A 26,308-nucleotide genomic window follows, 5' to 3' on the forward strand; every position below is an offset into this window, starting at 1 on the left:
AGGGTCTAAACAAGTTCTAATCTCCCCAACTCAAAATGAACCATCTTTCAATCCACTTTCACCCCTAGCTTTGTACCCAGTCACTTTGCTCCTTTTCACAGATTCATTTGTTAAATTGTATGCATGTCTTCATTTCCTCTGCTTGATTCTGGTCAATATTAATCCTCTGAAACAGATATCACCAACACACTGATGCCCTACATGCTAAAGCCAAGAACATTTGCATTCCTCATCTTGCTTGAGCAATAGGGTGCACCTGACCCTGCTGACCTTTCGCCTCCTCTTTGGAAGGCATTCTTTCTCAGCTCTTTCCTAGGTTGGCATCCCCCCACCTTCCTTTCAGAACCATGTGCAGGCTCACCCTCCCCTGCCCAATCAGTGAATGTTGATATATTCCAAAGTTCAGTTTTAGGCCTTCTTGTCTTCTCAGACAAAACCTTCCAATCAAGAGATGAGTCTTACCCACACTACAACTTCCCTAACCACCTCTACACCAATAATTTTCTGGTTTCCACCTCTCCAGTCTACGTCTTTCTTTTGAGCTCCAGACCTAGAATATCCACTTGGATAACTCAAGCACTTTTTTTAAATTTTTTTTAATGTTTATTTATTTTTGAGAGAGAGAGAGAGAGAGAGAGAGAGAGAGAGAGAGAGAGCATGATCAGGGGAGGGGCAGAGAGAGAGGGAGACACAGAATCCGAAGCAGTCTCCAGGCTCTGAGCTGTCAGCACAGAACCCGACGCGGGGCTTGAACTCATGACCTGTGAGTCATGACCTGAAGTGAAGTTGGACTTTAACCTACTGAGCCACCCAGGTGCCCCTCAAAGCACTTAAATGTAAGTTCAAAACCCAACTCCTGTGATACCAAACAAGTGGTATCACTTGTCTATACTTTGTTGCCCAAACCACCTAGTGCTCTTCCAGCATTTGCTGTCTGTCAATAGCAACCCTCTACATCTGTTGTAAGAGCCAAATCCAGGGATCATTCTCACTGTCACATTCTACCTCCACACCCACATTCAATCAATTACTAAGTTCTCTAGATTTTAGCTTCTAGATATTTCTCTAATCCAGCTAATAATTTATGTCCCTGTCACAACCACTTTAGTCCAAAATGCCCTCATCTTACTCCACCAGCTTCTTTAGTGATCACTCAAAGGCCCCTCTTGCTCTCTTGCAATCTCCACATGGCAGCCAGAGTGATATTTTCAAAATACAAATCTGATCATGTCATTCCTCTGCTCAACATCCTCAGCACCTTTTCACTATTTGTGGTTAAAAATCTAAAATAGCCCTATTCAAGATCTGTATGGTCTACTTCTTACCTACCTCTAGTTTCATTTGGTAGCAGCTCTCTGTCACTCTCTGAGGGACTGAAATAGAGTGTGGCTTGAATATAATGATAGTATACCATCCTTTTGCACATGCCTAAAATACTATTCCTTTTCTCTTTTCCTAATTAATTCCTATTCATCCTTCAGAACCTACCTAGCCCAAACATCTTCCTTAGGAAGCCTTCCATGATCCCCCAGACTAGGCCACATCCTAACTCTTTGAATTCCTTTCTTCACAGCACATCTCACAACTAAAAGTTAATTATTAACTTTTATAATAATTTGATTAATGCCTATATTCCATCACTAGACAATAACCTTCATTAGGCTTCCCCTTATAAGATTTTTCCTCTTCATGGGCGCCTGGGTGGCGCAGTCGGTTAAGTGTCCGACTTCAGCCAGGTCACGATCTCGCGGTCCGTGAGTTCGAGCCCCGCGTCGGGCTCTGGGCTGATGGCTCAGAGCCTGGAGCCTGTTTCCGATTCTGTGTCTCCCTCTCTCTCTGCCCCTCCCCCGTTCATGCTCTGTCTCTCTCTGTCCCAAAAATAAATAAAAAACGTTGAAAAAAAATTAAAAAAAAAAAAAGATTTTTCCTCTTCATTGTATCTCTTATACTTAGCACGCTGCTTGAGACATTCTAGGCATTTATTTCATAGATACTGATTACATGGATCAATGAATGAATGAATGAATGAATGGAGAATCTCAATTACTTGCCAACAGAATTAAAGTAAGGGTAGAAGAAGAAAAGTAATTAGAGTTCTCTAAAAGTTTCAGGCCCAATTGACTGGGAAAATAATGAAATGATTAACAAAAAATGCAGTTATGGTGGGATGAGAAATTTGCAGAGGAAGATGAAAACTCAGTTTGGGCATCTTCTAGTTAGGCTGCTAATGGGCACAGTGCAGAGGTTCAACAAAAAACTGGAAATGCAAATGGTAGTTGAACAAAGTGGCTGGGACTATAGACACCCATTTGGGAGCCCCATGGTAAGATGATAGATGAAACTCTGGGGATGGATGAGATTCCTGAGAAATTAAGTAGAAAGGGGGAGAAAAACCTATCTGAGGAAAGAATTTTGAGAAACAGCTCTATTTAATAGATAAGATGAGGAAGAAAAGTTGGCACAGGATACAGAAAAGACACCAGAAAAGCTGGATATACAAGGAAGTAATAAAACACAGAAATCAAGGGAAATAAAAAGGAAAGATAACTAAAGGAACAAAGGAAAAATAATTAAAAATACATACACACAACTATAAAAGACAAACTATAGTCTTACTGAAGGACAATAACATCTTAAATGTTAATATTTTTCTATAATTTCAAAACAACATCATAAAATAACTGGAAAATAATATAATATGAGGTCTTTGTGTCCTGGAAGAATATTTGATAATGTTGCATAGAAAGTGGAGCGGTAGCCATGTTTGTGTGAAATAAAGAACCTATTTATAGCTACTGCCCTGAGGAAAATCATAGTGCCTCACTCATCACTTCAAAGAACTGAAGAATGGGAGCCATAGAGAGAACATAGCAGCCAGAAGACTGCAAACACAATGACAAGTCACAAAAATTATTCTGAGTTCAATAATAAAAATAGTGACAGATAGTTACTATTTATTGTTTTCTGTGTACCAGACACTGTGCTAAGACTTTACTGACACCATCTCATTTAATCCTCACGAAACTACGTAAGGCAACTGTTATTAGCCCAAGAGACTGAAAAGTTAAGTAATTATCCAACATTATACCACCAGAAAAAAGACCCTGGATTTAAACCCAGGATTAAAAGATAAGACCACTAGGCCCAAACGGACTTCAGAGGAGAGGATCTAAAACAGAATAGACTCTCTCCCTTAGTTACTCTGATAAAAGATGACCTTCATTTCCTTAGGATAATCTAGAGGCAAAAAAAGGTCTGGGGATGGGACCTTTAAGATCATGTGAGATATAGTTTTCATTGTAGAGAATGGATTCAGTAATTCTCAACCAATCCTTGGGTGTCATAAATTAAAAAATCCCCTTTAGGGGGTGCCTGGGTGGTTCAGTGGGTTAAGCATCCAGCTCTTCATTTCAGTTCAGGTCATGATCTCACAGTTCTGGGATGGAGTCCCTCCTCAAGCTCCATGCTGACAGTGCAGAGCCTGTTTGGGATTCTCTCTCTCTCTTTCTCCCTTTCTTTCTCTCTCTTTCTCTCCCTATCTTCCCCTCCCCCACTCTTACTCTTTAAAAAAAAAAATCTCCCTTTAGGACCACTTATTAATTCAAGAAATATGTGTGCACTATGCTAGGCACCAGGGAGACAGCAATACACAAAACATACTCACTCCCTGCCCTTATGGAGCCAACAATTGTTTGTGTGTGTGCACACATGCACATGCACTGAAAACAGATACTAAACGAACGGTTATGTAAATAAAGATATCTTTACCAACCGTGATTCATTCCATGAAGGAAAATTACTGGGTGTTATAAAATTACTACTGGGAGTGGGCTAGTTTAGACCAGGGAGTCTAGAAAAGCTTCTCCGAGGTGACACCTGAAAGAGGACTCTGGACCAGACCAAAAATGTGGGAGGGACAGAAGCAGCTTGGGAGATTTTCGGAAATCAAAAGAAGCCATGGTGGCTGCAGCGTGGTGAGCAAAGGGACAAGTGGCAAGAACTAGATCAGAAATGTGCATAACTGGTTAGAACCCTGAATTTTCAGAGTTCTAGGTAACTAACAGAGTGAAGATTTTGGTGTAAGGAGTGGCCATAATCAAATGAGTCCCTCCTTCTTCCAGATTGCTGACTGAATTCTGCCTGTGATTCAAAGCAGTGGGTTGAAAAAAGGGTCACCAGCTGGTATGATCTTGGGGGTCTGGCTACTTGATCAGTTTCAATGTGCAATGAACAAATTTGGAACAGACCAGTCACTCAGTTACTGGTAAAATAATTCTTAAATACAGTGGTTCCCTCACTTGTCTATCAAGATAGCCCCAGGTCAGAACACAGAATCAGTGATTTATTGATCATTCAGTTAATTTGATCAGTGCAGATAACTAAAATGGATAAGTCATCTCTCAGAACAATGTCTCTTTCACCTGAAATATAAAATCTAGATATTACTTAAGTTCAAACACTTGACTCAAAAGACTTTCAGAGAAATGTTAACCAAGTCACAAATGTATTCATTTGCTTTTAAAAAAAGAGAATAGTACTAGATATTAAGAAATGGTTATAATTTCAGAAAAACCCCATTAACGTAAACTAATTTGGATGAGGCATATAATGAAATGGTAAAAAAAAAAGGTTGAAAAAGTGGAACATTTTTGAAGAAATGCTGTTAGCTACCAGAGATTTTTAGGTGATTCATTAAAATATGTAAGAATTATTTTAAATTATATCATTGCATATATATTAATGAGCATCCTTAAAGTGCTTAAGTAAGCTTAAAAAAATTGTTTCCATTGGTATTTTAAATCTCCATGCTTCAATCTCCTTTGCAACATTCATTTGCATTATCTTTGAAGAAAGGATTTGGACCAAACAAAAGTATAATTCACCCTATACCTGAATTATCACAAATTCCTAATTAATGTAGTCCAAATTAGTAAGAATTTACTGCATCTATAAAAAGGGAAATTTATGCAAAAGACAATTACTCAATGTTTAGATCTTTAGAAAACTAGCTTGAAGAGAATATCTTTTAGATATTCAAATTTTGTATTTTTTATCTGTATCTGCAAACTCAGTAATTCTATTCTGGCATTTTGCAAATATTCATCATTTTCTCAACCTTTACAGATGTTGATGAATACCCCCTTCTATGACCTGTGTAAATGTATAAATTAAATCATAAAAAGAGGTTGTTGGTATTTTTAGTTTAAAAGTGCATATAGGGCATTTTTTTGCCTTAAGCAATTTAAATTACAAAACTTTAACAACTACTGCCTTAGTGAATCTATCCTTTTCCATCCCTCTTGAATGATGTAAGACAAGCCAATAAAGATTCATGACATAAACAAATAAATCTTTGCATAAAAGGATTCCATAGGTATCTCTCAAATAACATAGAACGGTATTTTTTTCCAGAGCAAAAACCAGGTAATCACCTCAAGCTCACACAGGTCAGAGAGAATGAAAGCTACATTTCAGAGAACACTCAGTGGGCATCATCAAAGATAAAAAGAAAACTATTTGCTGATTATAAGTTAGCACTACATAATTTTGCATGCTAAATGTAACATGCATTTAAAGCAGAACCAGAATTCCTATAAACTGAATAACAAATGTCAGTGGTATACTGAAAATGAGGCTGTCTACCTCAGGTCCAGGAAATAAGGGGTTGTCCTGTCTATAAATAATTTAGAAGTAATAATAAAGCTATCAAACTAAATGACTAATACAGTGAACATTTAGGTATCAAGAGTGGCCACAATCACATGAAGACCTCCTACTTCTGACTATCAAAACATGCTGGCAATTCTAAACATAGTTATAAAATAATCTTCCTGAAAATAAAATTTGTTCATTCCACATTCTAAACAAATGCTGTGGTTACAGTTGAATTTCAATAATATATATGCAAGCTTAAATCAGCAAAGTTTTGTTACTTCTCTTTTAATTAACTACACAGAAGTTAATGCAGAGAACTTGCAATTATATAATTGAACTTCCAATGGACAATGACTGCTTACCTATTATTTTGAAAGTAAGTTCCTAATGGTTAAAAATCATTTAAGTTCATTTCAGATGTAGTTCAAGTCTGTGAATCCTGTGCAGCTCATATCCTAGCACTTCAATAGTTGATCTCAAATAAACAATGCTAGTACAGTGATTGCAAAGACAAAGAAATAAACATTCTCTCATTTTACATGACTGCTTAGAATTTTTATTTGTGTTTAAAATTTAGGAGTGAGACAGTATCAACTGTGAGGTGCATTATTTTTGTTTGGGAAATACGGATTTTAGCTTATATGTGACAAATTTTACTGATTTTATTGGCTAATCTTTAAAATTCTTTTAAATTAATGTGCTTTAAAACTAAGCAATGAGGGGCGCCAGGGTGGCGCAGTCGGTTAAGCGTCCAACTTCAGCCAGGTCACGATCTCGTGGTCCGTGAGTTCAAGCCCCGCGTCAGGCTCTGGGCTGATGGCTCAGAGCCTGGAGCCTGTTTCCAATTCTGTGTCTCCCTCTCTCTCTGCCCCTCCCCCGTTCATGCTCTGTCTCTCTCTGTCCCAAAAATAAATAAACGTTGAAAAAAAAAATAAAACTAAGCAATGAAGAACAAAATAAACTATCACTGGTATAATTTAGTACATATGTAGGTTGTATCTTTTTATAATTTTGATTTTATTATAATTCATTTATTTGTTATTATAATATTACTCACTACTGTGAAGAATAATATGTAGGTTTAAGTTTTTTCTAATTTAAAATACATTCATATAAATAAAAAGAATCAATCCTTTACTTTTTTCCTTTTTTGTACTGTAATATGAAGTGGTCTAGTAATATATTAAAACTTTAAAAATGTTTCTGAGTTTTATTCTGGACTTCATTATTATTCATATAAATTCATATTTTTTTTTCCTGAAAGTGACTGTTCTATAGAGGGGATATTAAAATTATCTGTTTCTGGTATCAAATGTGTCAGGTATACCACTGATTAATACAGTTTTATTTATAAGAGTTAAAATACACTTCTAACTGAAGGTAACACAAATTAAGAGTCAAATCATTTTCTCAGCTCCCAAAAGTCATAACCTTAACAAGAGTGACATATTCTTGGGAGTTCTTGTGCATCAGAACTGTTTTCTGAGTACTGAATACAATATTTGCTCTTCATGTGCCTTAGCAGATGGAATTGAAGAAAAAAAGACCAAGGTGTTTTTTTTTTTCAACTTTTTTTTAATATTTATTTATTTATTTATTTGGGGACAGAGAGAGACAGAGCATGAACAGGGAGGGGCAGAGAGAGAGGGAGACACAGAATCGGAAACAGGCTCCAGGCTCTGAGCCGTCAGCTCAGAGCCCGACGCGGGGCTCGAACTCACGGACCGCGAGATCGTGACCTGGCTGAAGTCGGACGCTTAACTGACTGCGCCACCCAGGCGCCCCAAAAAGACCAAGGTTTTATTTCATTTCATCTCATTTCATCTCATTTCATTTCATTTCATCTCATTTCATTTCATTTCATTTCATCTCATTTCATTTCATTTCTTTCTTTCTTTCCTTCCTCCCTCCCTCACTCCCTCCCTTCCTCCCTTCCTCCCTTCCTTCCTTCCTTCCTTTTCATCCTTCTTTAACTCCCTACTTCCCTACTTCCTTTTCCTTCTTTCAAGATTAGGTAAGATGAAATGCTAGCCACTAAAAATGACTAAATCCTGGAACATATTGCCAAAGGAAGCTGTGGACATTCACTCTGCTAGAATGAAAGATTCAATCACTTTAATCATTATCTTAAGCGATCGTGGTTTCAGGTATGCAGGTAGGCAAAATTTTGCATAATTTTAGAAGGCTCATGGATTCTCTGCAGCCTATAAATAGAACACACCCTTAAGAAGCCCCCTCTGTTTTAGCTCTAGTATTTATAATCCTTCAATTCTCTCTCCCTCATCCTGACCATCTCTCAAGTCTTTCATAGTTTCACCTCGTCCATGAACCTTTGTGCAAATACAGAGATAATATATGTGGAGAGTATCTACTATAGCGCCTGGTAGAACAGGCATCCATCAAGTGCTAGCTTTCGGTTTGTGGGTATTCCAGCTTCTCTGCTGACTCCTTTTCTAAATTAATATTACTTTACAGTTTACAATATACAGTTAATCAGTGTTTCTAAGTGTATTAGCTTTGTTTCCCTAGCAAAATAATTAGGTCTGTGAGGATGGGGAAACTGTCTTCTATTTCTCGAATCCTCCTTTCTAGGAAAGAACTATTTTGAGACTCTTCTGTCCCTGGCTAAGTTGGCTGCTTCTTTACTCTTCTTGAAGAAGTCATATTAACTAGCGACACTATTTTCCAATGAAGATTCCTAGCTTGAATTTTTTAGTAATTGGCTAAAGCAAGACCTCCTCATGTGCTATTATCCCCTGTCTCCAACCTGAGCTATGTATCATAAAATTTCTTATGGTCAGTCAGGTTTTCTCCCTCAAAACTGACCTTTATGCTGACCTGCCATATCTAAAGTTCTCTGGTCTCTAGAGCAAATGATGTCACATTTTACTCAAACTGATGCTGAGAGATGAAAGTAGCTAAAAGTTACCTCTTTTGCAGGAGGTTCTGAACTGTATTGAATCAGCCACTTGTTTGAAAACAACAGAGTGGACAAAATTAGTTTTTGTTGCATCCAGGCTTTTTTTTGTTTTGTTTTTGTCTTACATAAGTATTACTTTTTTTCGGGTTGTGAAGGTTGTGAAAATTATAGCCAATTGCCCATGGAGGCATGCAGAATATAAAACAAACTATGGGAAACAAACATGTCCTAAAAATAAAACATGAATATAACTTTAAAGCAGTAGCTAATTATTGAGAAAAACTACAGGTGTTCAGCCTCGAAATTCTACCTGATTTCTAATTATACGTTAAATAAATTTTTAGCTGAAGAATCTCAAACCACTAAAATTGAGTAAAACATGAATCTGCTTGTTAAGGATTCCACAACCAATCTGAACTAAGGAAATCCATACCACACAAAGAAGGAAAATACACAAGTTTTCAATAATCTTCCTCAAACCCCAAGTGGCAAGACAAATTTTAGATGGCCAAAATCACCAACAAAACGACTTGAAAATCCTTTCAGGATCCTTTTGCTTTTACCTACAAGAGCTGCTAACACAGGGATTTTACTCAGGAAAAAAAAAAAGAAGTCCCATAGTAATTTTTAAAGGTGTCATTCATATTTTCCCAGCAAACCTGTATTTAGTGGAAATGTACCAAAGCTTGTAGTATTGATAGTGAATTGTAGTACTAAACAGTTTCTGTTGAGAATATATTCTGATATATGGGGTGGTTTTTGGTACTTTCCTTGTAACATTCATATTTGCTATTCTTCACAGCATCATATTGGCTAATTATTGTAACTTTGAATATTATTGAACACATATAAATACCTAAAGTAGCATGTCATGTGAGGCATCTATGTGTCTTGAGAAAAGCCAGAAAAATATTGAATTATTTGTGTTGCATGGTTTCCTCATTAATCAAGTATAGGACCTGAGGAGTTTTTATAAGTCATAATGCTCACCATTTTTCAAAAATTTCACTTTATCCTAGTCTTTCCTTGTGATGAATTTAGGATCTGTTCTAAATTATCCAAATACACATTTAAAATAAGGTAATGCTGGGGCGCCTGGGTGGCTCAGTAGGTTAAGTGTCTCAGTTCAGCTCAGGTCATGATCATACAGTCTGTGGGTTCGAGCACCACTTCAGGCTCCGTGCTGACAGCTCAGAGCCTGGAGCCTGCTTTGGATTCTGTGTTTCCCTCTTTCTCTGCCCCCTCCCCCCACTCACACTCTGTCTCTCTCTGTCTCTCAAAAATTAATAAATGTTAAAGAAAATTAAATAAAAAAATACAGTAAAATAAAATAAGGTAGTGCTGAGAAAGACTGTGGCATTTTTGTAATATTACTTGCCTACTTTGGAGGCAAGGTTTTTTTTTTTTTTAATTTAATAAGTAACCACTATATGCTTCAAAAAAGCTGACTACACTTTGTTAAGAGCTTTGTTAAACAGAGTTATTGAAGAAAACTTTGAGCTCGGCATGTTCCTTTTCCCTATAACCATCACTATATTTCTGTCAAGTTGAAGCAAAAAATGTTCATCATTTTGTCAGCTCTGTCTGCAAAGCACAGAATTACCTTCCCAAGCTCCTGAGATTTATGCTTTTAATTACCTCCTATCTGCTTCGCTACCCTCCACACCTAAGAATCAATATAAATAGTCTTATTTATGGGAAAAATGTAAAATGTTTGACAAAAGCAGGCTATCATTTTCTAGATTTCCATTTGATGCTATTGATTCCTTCTATCTTCAGTGGCTTTTTCTTGACATAATCAGTTGGTTTTTCAAACTTACAAAATTATTCATTTATCTAATAATTTGTACTGCTTAACAGTTGATAGTTGTAAACTTTACAACAAGCTTTTCGGTTCCCAACCCAGCAATGAGGTTATTATTACATTGGTATCTCTTTATTTAATCACCAGCGGCAGAATTCAGCTTAAGTGTGGCTTTCTCCAAACCTCCTCATCATAAACTCCCTTCTCAGTGAGAAGCAACTTCCATGGCTTATTTCATCGCTGAATGGGAGACCACTATTAATACAGGTGAAACCCAGCCACGTAGGCACCAGTACTTTTAAAACTCTAACCCTCATATTTTATCAGCATCAATTCTTTAAAACAAAACCCTAACAAATTATGTATACACACACACACCCACACACACACACACATATACATATATATATACACACATAACAAATTATATACACATATCTTATTATACATAACAAATTATATATATCTCATTATACATAATTGAGATTAGACAATTTCTTTACAATTATATGAATATAAACATAGTATAAATGGATAGACTAAGAAAGCTGCTAGAAGGCTTTAAGAGAAATAGAGCAGATGTGTATGCTAGAATGAAAGATTCAATCATGGTTGTACATGTACTTTGGAGAGGAGGGAACGTTTAGCAGTTGATCTGCAGAATCAACACAGGTAGATATTTTTCGGATGTATGTGACCATGGAGATGTAGGGAGGGTCAAATAATGAGAAAAAAAAAAAAAGAATGTTCGAAGCTTTCTTTCCTTAACATATCGGTTAGGGTAACACACTATCAAATGCAATGTCTAAGAATTCAGGAAATACAGGATAAACTTTTTTTTTTTTTTTTTTTTTTACATAATATGCTGGTTAGAGTTTCAAATAATAAACTCAAAGTGTTTGTTTTTTGCCTTCTAGGGAATTTTCCAAGTAAAGTACCTCTGAATTTAAAACAATAAATCCAGTTATAAACCTCAAAAAAGCTTCATGACGACACTACAGATGTCCAAGAAGGACTGGGAAACTAGTATATTTGTTGTACTTTCGTGTCAGAGAAAGAGGAAGAAGGGGAAAAGAGAAAAGGGTGAGGAGTGGGGGGAGAAGGAAGATAGAGAACAAAGGAAGGAGGAACGTAGTCATTCAGTAGAAAAGAACGTGTTTTGACAGGGAAAGATAAACACTGATAACTCATGGTTAGAATTTCTGGAGGTAAAAGCAAGCACTAGGCAGCCAATAGCAAAATGTGGAATCTCCTGAAGGACTGTCATATGGTGACTAATAAAAAGCTTGACCCTTCGGAAAAAGAAAGTAGCTGCCCTTGCAGCTGAGTGCCTCTTCAGCTTTGGCTGTGAGGGACATCTTCGAACACAGAGTCTAATGGGTTCCTGTCGGCCACTCGGCCCTTCCTAGGGAAGGGCCGGCAGCTGCTGCAGGGACCTGCTGCCCCATGACAGCTGGTGGAGAGGTGGAGTCGGGCCCAGTGGCCAAAGGGGATGGAAGGTCAGCCAAGAGCACATGGAGAGGGCGCTTACGTGGGCCCAAGAGCTGTGGCTTTCTCCCTAATCTCATGACTGCTAAAATCTCTGCCGGATGACAGAGGATGCCAGTCCTCTGGCAGAAATGGCACTAAAGCCTCTTCAATGGCAGATGGTGGATGGGGGCAGTTTGTTTATGCAAGACGGAGAATTTGTATTGTATTTTGTGAACTGCTAAAGAAATCAGGAAGTGGGCATAAGATCAAAATAAAAAAGAGAGAGAGAGGTGGCAAGAGCCAGGAGGGCATACTTAACCTGATCCAAAAGAAAACTGCTAGGAAGGCAAGGATGCAAAATGCTGAGGGAAGGCCCTGAGGACATACGGATTACATACCAATTGCGCTCAGACAGGAACTGACGGGGATTGTGGAAGGACTGCACTTTCTGAAATTTCAGAGAGATTTATAGTAAAGAATAGGAGAGTCAGGTCACCCACACAAATGCTCACACAAAGGTTGGTCAACCTGACATTTTAACTTCTAAGCGAACCCTTCAGTTCCCGTCCATTTGTACTTAGTCCAACGTAAATCAATGAAATGGCATGAGGTCATCTGTTTAGGCCTCGAGACATGAGGAAATAGAACACAGCAAAAAGAACTAAAATGAGAGAGCGAACTACTGGATAACCAAAGTGCAAAAACCAAACAAAGAACGACACAACAGAATTAAAAATCTGGAGAAACTACAAAGTAAGGCAAAATAAAGAAAATGAGAACAATAAGTGATTCGAAGCTTATTGTACTATTCAAAGGTAATACTGTAAATCTGAAACATCAAACGGGGTAGCACCAAATGAGTAATGAAAGCCTGTGGGGTCAGCAATTAGGGACACTACATCTCATGCTTAATCAATTGTGGTATTAATGCTGAGTATCAAAATTTCAGGGTCAATTCCTAAATTAGAGTATATAAAACTTGATTAAAAAGATCATTATGCTCTCCTTTCAATTTGCCTATGAAGCATAAAGGACCTACTAGTATATTAAGGGTGTTTATGATTAACCGTGTTCTGAGATGATAATAATAATAAAAGGAGATCATCTCTATTTTTAAATCAAGTTGCCCTGATTTTGTGTCAGATCTGTTTGAGGATCAGTTTCCTTTATCCTTCTGCTACTATTATCCAAAGAAATGAAATTAATATGTAAATCAGAAAATCTTCAGGATCTGCCAGCTGTCAACCTAACCAAAAATGAGAAAACATTTAGCCTCAAAATTATTATTATTTTTTTTTTTAAATTTTTTTTCAACGTTTTTTTATTTATTTTTGGGACAGAGAGAGACAGAGCATGAACAGGGGAGGGGCAGAGAGAGAGAGGGAGACACAGAATCGGAAACAGGCTCCAGGCTCTGAGCCGTCAGCTCAGAGCCCGACGCGGGGCTCGAACTCACGGACCGCGAGATCGTGACCTGGCTGAAGTCGGACGCTTAACCGACTGCGCCACCCAGGCGCCCCTCAAAATTATTTTAAAAGTCTATGTTAGCTCTAGTTTCTGATCTTTTCATGTGAAAACCAAATGCCCAATAATTTTGAGAGTTTTTTTTTTTTTAACCAACTACAGGATGGTATAGACCTATTTCCCTGGCAAGGGTTAGCTCTAGTAATATATTTCCCAGCTAAAGGGTAAAGATTCAGATTTAGGCTTATCAGTTTATGACCACACTGTAGTTTCAGTACACTCATTCTTTGGAGAAGAAAGGGGCATTCAGGCTTAGGACAACTCACTCAGTGCTCAGCTTCAACCATGTTAGAAAAAAAAAAGGTGGCCAAGAAGAAACTAAGGATTTGGGTGCTGCACAAATCTGTGCAAATGTCTGGGACTCAGTTGGGAAAGACATATTATTCCTGGACTGCAGTGCCTGCCCCTGGCAAAGTTAATGGTGTTAATTTGTAAAGGTTCATTTGGGAAATGTTTGTGATTAATGCTTGCTCATTTGCATAACAGTATATCGTGTAAATAAAGCTGTACCCTTTTGCTTTCCAACAGTGGAGTTCTACTGAGATGATAAAAGCCGGACAAAGGGGGCTACGGGACACTTAAACTAGGTCACATTGAATTTTAATGCATGAAGCCTGCCGTGGTACATTTTACATGGGTAATGGAGAACTGCGGAATGCAGTCTGTTTACTGTGCAAATCTGCCTTCCAGATTTTTCAATAAACATATTTTCTACACTGAAGAGTGAAGCCAATTCAGTCTCAGGCTGATTTAGAAATGTTATTAAAGAAAATAAGGATGAGCATCTCCTTAATTCTTACATTAAAATGTAAATAGGGTAATTATAAAATAATAAACTCTCCCCCAAATAAAAAATGCTCAGTTTCAGAGCTCAGTTATGCAGATTATAGCACCATTACTAAACACGGAGAACATGTATATGTCACACTTGTGAATTTGCCATCTAGACTTTGTGACTTTACTGCCCAGAGTCTAGCATGACTCACAAATTAATTTCTTTCCCCACTGCCAGCAGAACTTTTGGGTGGCGACAGGGAAGCTGGTGGTCACATGCTCACCTGTATACATTTGTCCATGTGTCTATTAGTAAGTATCAAGAAAATTACTGACATCAAATGAAACTCAAGTCAAACTTGAACCTACTCCCAGAGTAATCCTGGGGCATGGAAAGGAGATTGGCATTCCTCCTTGTGACCCAACCCATGACACAAATGAAAAATAAAACTTGTAGTCATTCCTTTGGGGTCTTAGCTGTTCCACCTGTAAGGTGGAGGTGTTTATACCCTGTCCTTCCAACAGAAATGCCATGGAAATGATTTTTAATCATAGAGCTGGAATGGTCCTCTCAAAAGATCATGTAGTCTATTTTAGGTTATATAACAAGAGGAAACTGAGACCCATAGTGGTGAAGTGATTTATCAAGTTCAGAATTAGGATTTAAATCACATTCAAAAACTTAATCCAGAGTTCTATACTGCATGGCCTCTCTGAGTATGGACTCATAAAAACATACAGCAGAAGACCTGCAACATGTTCTAAGAGGATCTAAGAAAGTTCATCTTTAGATGCTTTCATTCATATTGTTTGCGAGTAAAAGTTGCTGCTGGTTTCTAGAGCCGAGTATGATGGTAGGCATAAAATAGCAGCCCAATACATGCTAAGTAAATGAGTAAGATTGTTATGTGAGGCAACATAATATACTAGGAAGACCTATGGCTTTCAAGGCAAGAGACCTGAATTTACGTCCTAGCTATCATTTATTGACTATGAAAATCTACGTGATTCCAAAAGATCAGAAACAACCTGTGTTCACCCATAAGGGACTATTTAAATAAACTATGGAACATCCACACGTAGACTACTCTTAGTTTTTTCTTGCTATTACAGCAAATTACCACCACAAACTTAGTGGTTTAAAACAACACATTTATTATCTTACAGTTCTGGAGGTCAGAAGTTTGGGTATCATTGGGCTAAAACTAAGATGTTGGCAAGACTGTTCTTTTTTTGGAGGCTCTGGGGTAAAATAAATTTTCTTATTAATTTTACAACTTCTAGAGGCTTCCCACATTCCTTGGCTTGTGGCCCCTTCTCTCACCTTCAAAGCCAACAATGGCCAGTCAAGTTGATCTCACATCACATCATTCTAACTTTCTCTTTTGTCTCCCACTTCTACTTTATAAGGATCTTTGGCCATAAAATAATCCGGAATAATCTATTTTAAGGTCAGCTGATTAGCAGCCTTAATTCCATTTACTACCTTAATTCCCCTTTGCCGTACAAGGTAACATAGTAAAAGGTTTCAGAGATTAGGATGTGGACACATTTGTCTACCACATCTGTAAAAAAAAAAACAGGGAGCCTCTGTATGTTCTGATAAGGACAACACTCTAGGATATATTGTTATGTATAAAATTCAAGGCAAAGAAAAGTATAAATAGTACACTAACTTTTATGTAGAAAAGGGAGAAAATAAGAATATTTATACCTGGTTATATTTGTATAAACAAACTCGGGAAAGATATGTAAGAAATATTCAAGTGGTTACAGATAGACAGGGAATGGCCTGGAGGGTGGGAGGATGGGGAATGAGATGGAACAAGATTTTTCAATGTATGTTTTGAAATTAATTTGCTTTTTGAACCATGGAAATATGTTATTTTTTTAATTCAAGGGATTCATAATTGCCCCAAAGTCCCTATTATCCACTTGATAGTCAAAACCTTTTTCTTAATAGAAATTTTAATGTTTTTATTTATTTTTGAGAGAGAAAGAGAGAGACAGAGTGAGCATGGGAGGGGCAGAGAGAGAGAGAGGGAGACACAGAATCCGAAGCAGGCTCTAGGCTCTGAGCTGTCAGCGCAGAGCCCACACGGGGCTAGAACCCACAAGCTGTGACACTATGACCTGAGCTGAAGTCAGACGCTCAACTGACTGAGCCACCCAGGTGTCCCAAGACATTTTTTTTTTTTTTGAAGAGCCGATCTATCATCAACCTTGTTACTTTTCTCTTCTTAAGTTAACTCTTCTAACAGGCAGATCCTCCATTGTCAGTGGCTTTGCATCAAACAATTCTCTAACATGACATTCATAGATTTCATGAAAGTCTGCCTTTTTTGCAAAATTTTTGCAATTTCACTTTGCAACCTGTTTGTATTATGAGATGTTTTTGACATCCAGCCTTGTTGCAGTGGGAATGCTAGACGTAAGTATGGATCATGTCTTCAGATGGACATAACATTTTGTAAGTGGTCAGTTAAGTAGTAAACACTTCCATTTTAAATGTCTATTTATTATTTTTGAGGGAGAGAGAGAGCAAGTGGGAGAGAGGCAGAGGGAGAGAGAGAGAGATAATCACGAGCAGGCTGGGTGCTGTCAATGCAGAGCCTGACACAGGACTTGATCCCACGACCATGAGATCATGACCTGAGCCAAAATCAAGAGTTGGACACTCAACTGACTCAGTCACCCAGGCACCCCAACACTGCCATTTTATATTCATAAAGTTACAGAGACTTTAATTTCCCTAGGTAACCACAGACATGTGGATAATAATTATGCAAAACTGTGATATATACTTGGATCTATTTTAACATTTGTTATTCTGTCTTTTCTTGCAAAAGTCGTTTAACTATTATACTTTAAATCTAGTAGTAATATTGTAGTTCAATATATTTAATAGTTATATCTCTATCATTAATTAGTCTTCTATTTACAAAATATTTCATGATTCCTATCACTTTGATTTTTTTTTTTTTCTAGCCAGGTTTACTAAGGTAAACTTTCTATGAAATAACATTCCTTTTCAGGTATTTAGTTTTATGAGTTTTGAAAAAAAACTTGTGTAACCACCACAGTAATGAAGATATAGAATATTTTCACACTTGAAAAACCTCCCTCATATCCCTCGTACCCTTTGTAGTCAATTCCCTAACCTCATCCTCAGTCCCTGTTGACTACTGATCTCTGTCCCCATAGTTTTGTATTTGGCAGAAAGTTACATAAGTGCAATCATATAGTATACAGTCTTTGAGTCCAAAACATACTGCCTTTGAGATTCTCCCATGCTGTAGGATGTTATCAGTACATCATTCTTTTTATCACTAAGCAGTATTCCATGGTATGGCTATACTTTTGTTTATTTACCCAGTGATCACTTGATAGACATTTGGGTCAATTCCAGTTTGGGGCAATTATGCATAAAGCTACTAGGTGACACATATGTATGAACATAAGTTTTCATTTCTCTTGGATAAATATCTAAAAGTCAGATCGCTGGGTTGTATGGAAAATGTATCTATAACTTCATAAAAATTTCTTATAAATAACTATTAAACTATTTCCCAAAGTCCCTGCACCATTTTGTATTTCTATCAACAATGAATGAGAGTTCCAGTTGCTCCTCATCCTTGCCACTTGGTATTATCAATTTGTTTAATTTTCATTATTTTAATAGGTGGAGTGGTATCTGATTGTGGTTTGTACTTCTTTAATGGACAATCGTGTTGAGCACTGTTTTGCATATTTATTTGTCATTCCTTTTTCTTCTTTGGTAAAGTGCTTGTTTCAATCTTTTGGCCATTTATTATTAATTGAGTTGCAAGTTATTTAAATATTTTGTATACAAGACATGTTTTAAATTATTGTCTTCCAGTCTGCAGCTCTTCTTTTCATTTTCTTAGAGTAAAAAAGTGTCATTGAAGAGTAGGAGTTTTTAATTTTGATGATGCCTAATATACCAATATTTTTATAGTTCATACTTTTTGTTTCCTAAGAAATCTTTGCCTAATTCAAGGTCACATAGATTTTCTCCTGTGTTTTCTTCTAGAAGTTTTATACTTTTAAGTTGATACTTATCCATTTGAGTTAATTTTTGAATTTTGTATGAGACAGCTGTCAAGGTTCTTTTTTACAATTTACATGTGGATATCCAATTGCACTATCTATTGCAAAGATTAGACTTTCTCCATTGAATTGTCACTGCAACTTTGTTGAATATCAACTGATCATATAGCCATGGGTCTATTTCTGGACTCTGTTTTGTTCCATTGATCAATGTGTCTACTATTCTTTCATCAACATTACAGTCTTGATTACTGTAGGTTTTAAGGTGGCTATTGAAATCAAGAAGTGGAAGTCCTCAAAATTTGTTGTTCTTTTTTTTTTTTTTTTAAGCTTTAGCTCTTATAGGGCTTTTCTTTTCTATGTAAATTAAGAAATAGCTTGGCATTTTCTACAAAAAATGCTTTCTGGGATTTTAATTGGGATTGTGCAGGGTCTATAGATGAATCTGGGGACAGATGATAATATTAAGACTTCAAAGGAATTGATACTATATAATTCTCAATTTTTTAGGAACACTTTAATTCTTGAATAGGCAGTTGAGGAGGATTTTATCAAGTGCCATAAAAATTTATTTGACCTTTAATGGAAATCACATTAAATATACCTTTACAAATCATATTAAGCATGACAAAAGCACTCTTTTCCAATGAATATAAGTTTTATTATGTTTCCTATATAGAATTATCAAAATATCATTTAATGGTATATGTAAATAAGAGTATTTATTATTTTAGTATTTGTAAGAAACATGAATCATGTAACATGTTCTTTGAAAAATGGCTTCTGGGATGGAGTAACTCAGGAAATAACACATGTAATATACAGCTGTAGATTAAGATTTGTCTTGGTCATTGGCTTTACTTGGTAATTGGGTATTATAGACATTCTAATATTATTTATTTTAATTTCATGTTATCTTATTTTTACATTTTAAAATTTATTTTAATAAATGATTTATATCCTTTTCTTTTTCTTTTTTTAGCAGGATGGTTATGCTGGCCAGATAAAATAATTTACAAAGATTTCCCTACACTTCCATGTTGTGGGAAAATATAAATTGTATAATAAATTCTTCTCTCAGGTATTTAATATGATTTGGCATACACATAAAATGTGACACTTGTTATAAAGAGAAATAACAATGGTTTTCTTCAGCATTCATTGTATTTTAAACCTTAAAAAATATTTTCTGCTATTTAAGTATTTTTGCAAAGTAAACATAATTTGAGTGAGATTAGAGAAATTCTTGATTTTTGATATTAACCACTCTGTTGCTCAGGTTTCTATGTTGAATCTGAATCGGAAAATGTGGCACACTAAAGAAAGTGGGCCACCAGTGGGAGTGGCTGCTGGAGGGCATGTAAATATGAAGAGATATACATATCCAGAACAATCAGACTTTCAGCTTGGCAGACTACAGAGAGCAATGAAAAGGTGATACTCACATCTGAGTTAAAGCGAAGCTGACAGACATTACAAGAAATAACTTGTTTCTTCTTTGGGGGAATGGACACTCCAAAAGTATGGTTAATGACTGCTTTTTGCACAGGATCCATCTGAAGAGCAAATGATAAAATAGTCAATTTACAACTTCAAAGGACAGACAATAGTGTGAGCAAGTAGAAGTATTTATATTATTTCTTAGGGTTTTAACTTGTAGTTCCCAAACAGGGATAATAAAGAATCTCACTCAATAGTAATGTACCTGTTTCCAGTAATTAAAAACAAGAACAAAAAACTGGTTTGAAATAATAACCCTCTCTCCCCCGCCCCCAACCAAGTCACAGGAGAATTACAACATCTCAAGAAATCTTATACCTATATAAGGAACCTTGAAAAATCTTAAAAGAATCATAAAATAAGAAAATTTAAGATCAAAAGGTCAGGGTCCAAATTTACTTGTTAATGTTTTCCCTATATGAGGTGATGATACATAAGATGGTCTGAAATTACCTCAATGATGATTACTATGCATATATTTAAATTTCTAAATTTTTGATTTATGGCAAAATTTTGTAAATGACAGGCTCATATTACAACATAGAAAATTCTGATCTTTATGTTAAAATAATATGTTTTATGTGCTATAGATTGACATCATCCTACTTGAAATGCATGTCACAATTGTACACTCAAATACCCAAAGCAGATTGGTTAACATGCAACCTTTGTTTAATTACTGATCAAGTAAAGTTTTGACTTATAACCTGTGACTTTCCTTCCTTTGGTTTGCATGTTCCATACATATTCAAAGAAACTCATGGTGATGAAAGTACTCAACAATAGACAAAGTATGGCATAAAGCCATGAAAATACCGGGAAAAGGTAAGAACACTATTTGTAGAGCCTATAAAAAGAGAGACAGAGTGGTGATTCTCTTGTGTACTCCAGATAATCTCCAGCATTAACATCAGACAACTGGCAGTTCAAAAAACAATGCGGATGATGAACAAAGCATTACTTATAAACCGATGTAATGCGAATAAGGACAGATCCACTGACACCATCAGGTAGGAAATCTCCTGAGGTTTGAGTTTAGGATTGGATTAGTTGATGATATTTGGTAGAGAGGAGAAATGAATACCATCCCTGATCAGGAATATAAATCAACAAAGTACAAAATTAGCAATTAGAAGAACTTAAGTACATTAGAAAAGAGGGTGGATTACAGAATTACTGAATAGTAAAGTAGCCTATTTTTGCTAAGAGTTTTAGGGGCATGACAGGACAATGTATTCCCACTATACAGAACAAAAATTTGAAGAGGGGAATGTTCTGGAGTGACAGAACTATTCTATATCCTGACTGTAGTCGTGGTTACACGAGTTTACATGTGTTAAAATTTATAGAACTACATGCACCCCTAAAAAGTCAATTTTATGTGTGATAATTTAAAACATAAAAAAGAAAAATTGTTAAGAGTATTACAATTAACTACTAAATGTAAAATATCATTACTGGAAAATCTGGAGATTTCTTTCGTTCAAGGTCATAACTGATGTATTAAGTGTACTTAATGAGAAAAAAAAAAACCTTCCACAGGTAAAGAAAATCTCAAAAGTTCAGAAAATAGAACTGTAGTTCATTTTTTAGGTTATTCACAAATGCATACACTTAAGCCTCATTCATCCCCTTGTAAAACATGAAACTATACTTTTAAAAAAATAAATGTTTATTCATTTTTGAGAAAGAGAGAGAGCATGAGTGGGGGAGGGGCAGAGGGGGGGCAGAGAATCCAAAGTGGGTTCTGCACTGACAGCACAGAGCCCAACGCAGGGCTCGAACTCATGAACCATGAGATCATGACCTGAGCTGAAGTCAGATGCTCAACCGACTGAGCCACCCAGGTGCCCTGAAACTATATTTTCTGATTGTTACTAGAGATGGCAAATCAGTTTGAACAGGCTTAAAAATAAAATAGCCTAACTATAATGGCAGGATGAAAAATAGTACATTGTTTTGCAAAGTTTAAAAATAAGAGCAATTTATTGATGTTATCTCTTCTTAGAGTCTGAAAAATACTGGCTCTGTGTGAACTACATGGGATAAAACTATATGAATTTTTCCCAAACACCAGTTTTCTGTATGCTGCTTTCATTATTCTTGCCATATTCATATATTATGCTATTATTATTTACTTATTTTTTCTTTAAATCAAAATAAAATTGACTTTTTGACAACATAGCCATAATATTCATGAAATCATAGCTTTAATGTATTCTTTCTTACATTAAAAAAAGAAAATTAACATTAAAAATGAAAACTTTCATTATCTAAAATAAATGCATATATTCCTGTGGCTCCCATACCACCATATAGAAACAAAGACAAAAGACACATCTAAAATAACCTAGTCCCAAGTTTTTAGTAAACCAAGCTACCTGCTGATAGCTCCAACATGACCCTTGAATATAAACATTCCTTTTAAAATTTTGAAATTGTTAGCTGCCAATATAACTTTTCAAATAGCTCCTAGTACAACTTTATTCTACTTAAATCTCACATCGGCAACACATCAGCCTGAAAATATTCCCTAGTGTTCCCAAGGCTGGGAGCAATCTATCCTAAAAGGTGAATTGTGGATGAGCACCCCAGATACAAAGGCAGGCAGGTTCCCAGCCATCTGTTCTCTGAAGAATAAACTAAGGAGGTTCCTTCAAGAAATGCTTACCAGAATTGACTTCTCTACTTTATACACATAATCCTACTCATCTTCATAAAATCAACTAAATGAACACACAGCCCTTTTATCCCATTACTTGCCACCTGTCCTTAACTCTTGCTGCCTTTTATCCTTTGCACAACTTACCACTAATCCTGTAAAAATTTTATCCCCTATGTTTCTCACTTGGAACAGATTTTCTCTATTTTCCATTTGATTCTCCATATTTTTTTACACAGATTTTGGGAAAAGATTCACTCCCCACCCTTTCCCCCCTTCCCTTCACTCCCTTTTCCCCCTCCCCCCTTCTCCCCTTGTCCCCTTTCTCCTTCCTCCCTCTTTCTCCCCTTCCCTACTCCCCCATCTAAATCTCTTTTGTCTTCCTCTGCTGTTTATCACAGAATTCTATGTTTGTTTGTTTGTTTTTTAAATTTTTATTCATTATGAGAGAGTGTGTGAGCAGGGGAGGGGCAGGGAGAGAGGGAGAGAGAATCCCAAGCAGGTCCCGTGCTGAGCTCAACGTGGGGCTCCATCTCTCGAACTGTGAGATCATGACCTGAACTGAAATCAAGGGTTGACCACTTAACTGACTGAGCCACCCAGGCACCCCTCTATATTTCTTATTCAAATGTCATTTTGGGGAACACAATTCAGTTGAAAAAAAACTTTAGATTGTCTAAAAAAGATTGTTCACTTGCCAACTCAGCTGATACCTTGAAACAGATACTATCGTGCTGATTTTGAGTATCTGCCACCAGACAAAAGAGCTACAAGTACCAGAGTCATTTCAGTGGGATTCAGACATGGAATAACAGAGAGAAGGTTTTCCGATCTTACCCTCTATTCTTAAAAGTATTAAGTGATAAAATCCTGAATTCTTTTCTTAGCATTTCTGTAACACTCTACAAGTTAGATGAAAATAATAACTATGATGTTAATTTATACTAACATATTTTTTTTCTTCCACGAATGCAAGTCAGTTCTCTGTAATTACAATGAGGTATGGATAACTAAATTAGTGGTAATTCTTTTATTCAATTCCCAGTTTTCAGGATGAATAAAACATCAGGGTGAATAAAACATTCTCATAAATCCTAAAATGTGATAGATGCAAGCGGTCAGTTTAGTATAGTCAAAAGTATATATATGTATCATAATGATCTCATATGTAAAATACTCAGGAAAATTATTGGAGATATTACAATTAAATGAGAGTATGAATTTTCTTTCAAACATCAGTTGGCTTTCTCATAGACATTTGATTATTCAAAATAAACAAGTGTTTTCAAACATCTCTATTAAAATATTTATATTACTTTAAAATGAACAAATAGTTTGTTAAATATTCTTATTAAGTTAGCTCATGTCCATTTATATTGCACAAGAAAGCTGTATATGGATTGAGAAAATTGTGATTCTTTGTACACTATGCTAAAGAAGGTTTTGTTGTTTTTTTTTTTAAGGAAAAAAATTCCACATAGCTCTAGCTTCCAATATTCCTTACCTGGCAGAATTTATTGGTCCCAAATAAGCCTCTTCTTTTCTAAAAAAGTAAAAGTTAGAAGTAGTCATCTGGAATTTTGAGGCTAGCAAGCACATTTTCATGAAATTCTAAAAATTTATTTTCTTTGCTCATCTCTGATTAAAAAGCCTGAAATGCTTACTAACTAAAAAGCAGCAAGAGTTAACACTTGCCACTTTTCCTAATGAAAATCATGTAGAAACGAAAAGCTAAACCTATTAGTGCAATTAACTGGTAGGTAATAAAAATGAAAGATGGGGTTGTGGCTATTACCAGGAATTGAGGAGATAATTGGAGGCTATGTGTGGACAAATGAACTATTATATTACAGTACTTATAAATGAATTAATGAAGCTGGCCTTATCACACCATCTTTTATATTTTCAATATCAGAATAAGAGCAAACAGGTATCTTTGATGTATTTACCAGGATTATGGAACCATAAATCTCTATTAATTTTTAAAAAGTACTATTTTCATTGAGCATAGCACAAAGTAATACACGTCTTCACAGTGTAGGCTATGACATAAAAATATGCAGCTGCAAATAAAACTTAGCCTCAGGGAAAAGAAACACAGCAGCACCGCACTAAAGGCAGGAGGAACACTATGGGTGGAGAGAGAATTGAATGGAGGGGCTACATCATCAAATGGCTTCGTTCTCCATGATATTTAGATTGTAGGTATTTTGCTAGCGGGAACTTTTGGCAAAGAACAGAGAAATACAAACTTCCCTACCATCTCAACAATTTTCACAAGGCCTGAAATTTGATTTATATTCTTGAAAGAGTCTTAAAATGATTGCACTAGCCATCAAGTGGGTCTGGGTGTTAGAATAAACTGAGCACCACCCAATTAAAAAGCAAAACAGAGTGCTCAAGGATTGTACAAGGTTTTCTTTTTTTTTCCTTTTTATTTATTTTTTTTACAAGGTTTTCTTCAGTGTGATTAAGTGGCCAGGTATCTGTACTATTCTCAAAGATGGAAAAATTTCATCTGAAACTTAGCCATCTATTTTAACCAATGGTCTGAAAGGCATTTGGTAAGCACTTTTTGTACAATAGAACAGGCAATACTAGTTTTTCTATTAAATGGAAGTATAAACTGTTTTTTTTTTTTTTACTTTTAAAATGTATTTATTTTAAAGATTTTATTTTTTATTTTTTTTCAACGTTTTTTTTTATTTATTTTTGGGACAGAGAGAGACAGAGCATGAATTGGGGAGGGGCAGAGAGAGAGGGAGACACAGAATCGGAAACAGGCTCCAGGCTCCGAGCCATCTGCCCAGAGCCTGACGCGGGGCTCAAACTCACGGACCGCGAGATCGTGACCTGGCTGAAGTCGGACGCTTAACCGACTGCGCCACCCAGGCGCCCCTAAAGATTTTATTTTTTAAAGTAATCTCCACACCCAACTACCCAACGTGGGGCTCAACCTGATGACCCTGAGATCAAGAGTCAGATGCTCCACTGAGTCAGTCAGGCATCCCTGACTTTTAAAATAAAAAAATCAGTCATCCAGGGGCACCTGGGTGGTTCCGTCACTTAAGCAACCGACTCTTGGTTTTGGCTCAGGTCATGATCTCATGGCTTGTGAGTTTGAGCCCAGCACTGGGCTCTATGTTGACAGCACAGAGCCTGCTTGGGGTTCTGTCTCCCTCTCTCGCTGCCCCTCCCCTGATTGTTCCTTATCTCTCTCTCGAAATAGATAAAAATAAACATAAAAAAATAAATAAAAATAAAAATCAGTCATCCAACAAACATTTCTGCAGGCCTAATACGTCAGATATTGTTCCAGACTAGATAGGGTAGGATGAGTCCAACATAAGGACATATTTATAATCATAAAAATTAAAACATGAAAAAAACAAAAACAAAAACCCAACAGTATAAACTGGGACCGGAAAAAGAAGTGACTGTTAAGCAAAATAGTGAGGCATGAGAAGGTACATAAAAGTCTATTTTCTTTGCTCCACCCCTACTTTGGGTTTCTTTTCTCCCTTTTCTGATTTCCTCACATTTTAAGCATCCAGGATCCTCCCTTTAACAGTGATGTCAATGCGTTACCCTCCTAGGGGTGTTTTCCTTTCATTTCCTTTTTTAGCTGTGGAATAACAACAATAAACATCATAAGAGCAGCTTAGATTTATAGAGCTCTTACCACGCGCCAGGAATTACCCAAAGGGATTATTTTGTGCAGTCTCCACCATCGCACAAGGCAGATACGATTATCGTTCTCCTTTACAAATGAGGAATCTGAGGCTTTGAGAGATTTAATAGCTTGTCACCCCTGAGTCCAAAGGTCTGAAGCCAGGATTCAAACTCAGGCAGGAGTCTCTCCCACGCTGCTCCCCGCTAATGGAACACGGAGCAGGGATGACAGGCAGCGTGGGTGGTGCTGCTGATG

At 36.4% G+C, this 26,308-nt stretch overlaps 1 protein-coding gene across 5 annotated transcripts in view; it reads right to left on the reverse strand.

The window, feature by feature from the left end:
- Positions 1-26,308, reverse strand: part of ZNF385B (zinc finger protein 385B) — a 319,195-nt gene that overhangs the window by 41,085 nt on the left and 251,802 nt on the right. For 4 of the 5 annotated variants that reach the window (XM_030326710.1, XM_030326716.1, XM_030326713.1 and 1 more), the window contains 2 exons: positions 23,885-23,923; positions 19,664-19,774 (listed from right to left, as the gene is read on the reverse strand). In XM_030326710.1, the coding sequence (XP_030182570.1) occupies positions 19,664-19,774; positions 23,885-23,923 (150 nt within the window). The remainder of the gene's footprint in view (positions 1-19,663; positions 19,775-23,884; positions 23,924-26,308) is intronic. The other variant, XM_030326711.1, reaches the window with a different exon arrangement.

The sequence above is a fragment of the Lynx canadensis genome, chromosome C1 (genome assembly GCF_007474595.2).
Source record: "Lynx canadensis isolate LIC74 chromosome C1, mLynCan4.pri.v2, whole genome shotgun sequence".
Classification (NCBI taxonomy): Eukaryota; Metazoa; Chordata; class Mammalia; order Carnivora; family Felidae; genus Lynx; species Lynx canadensis.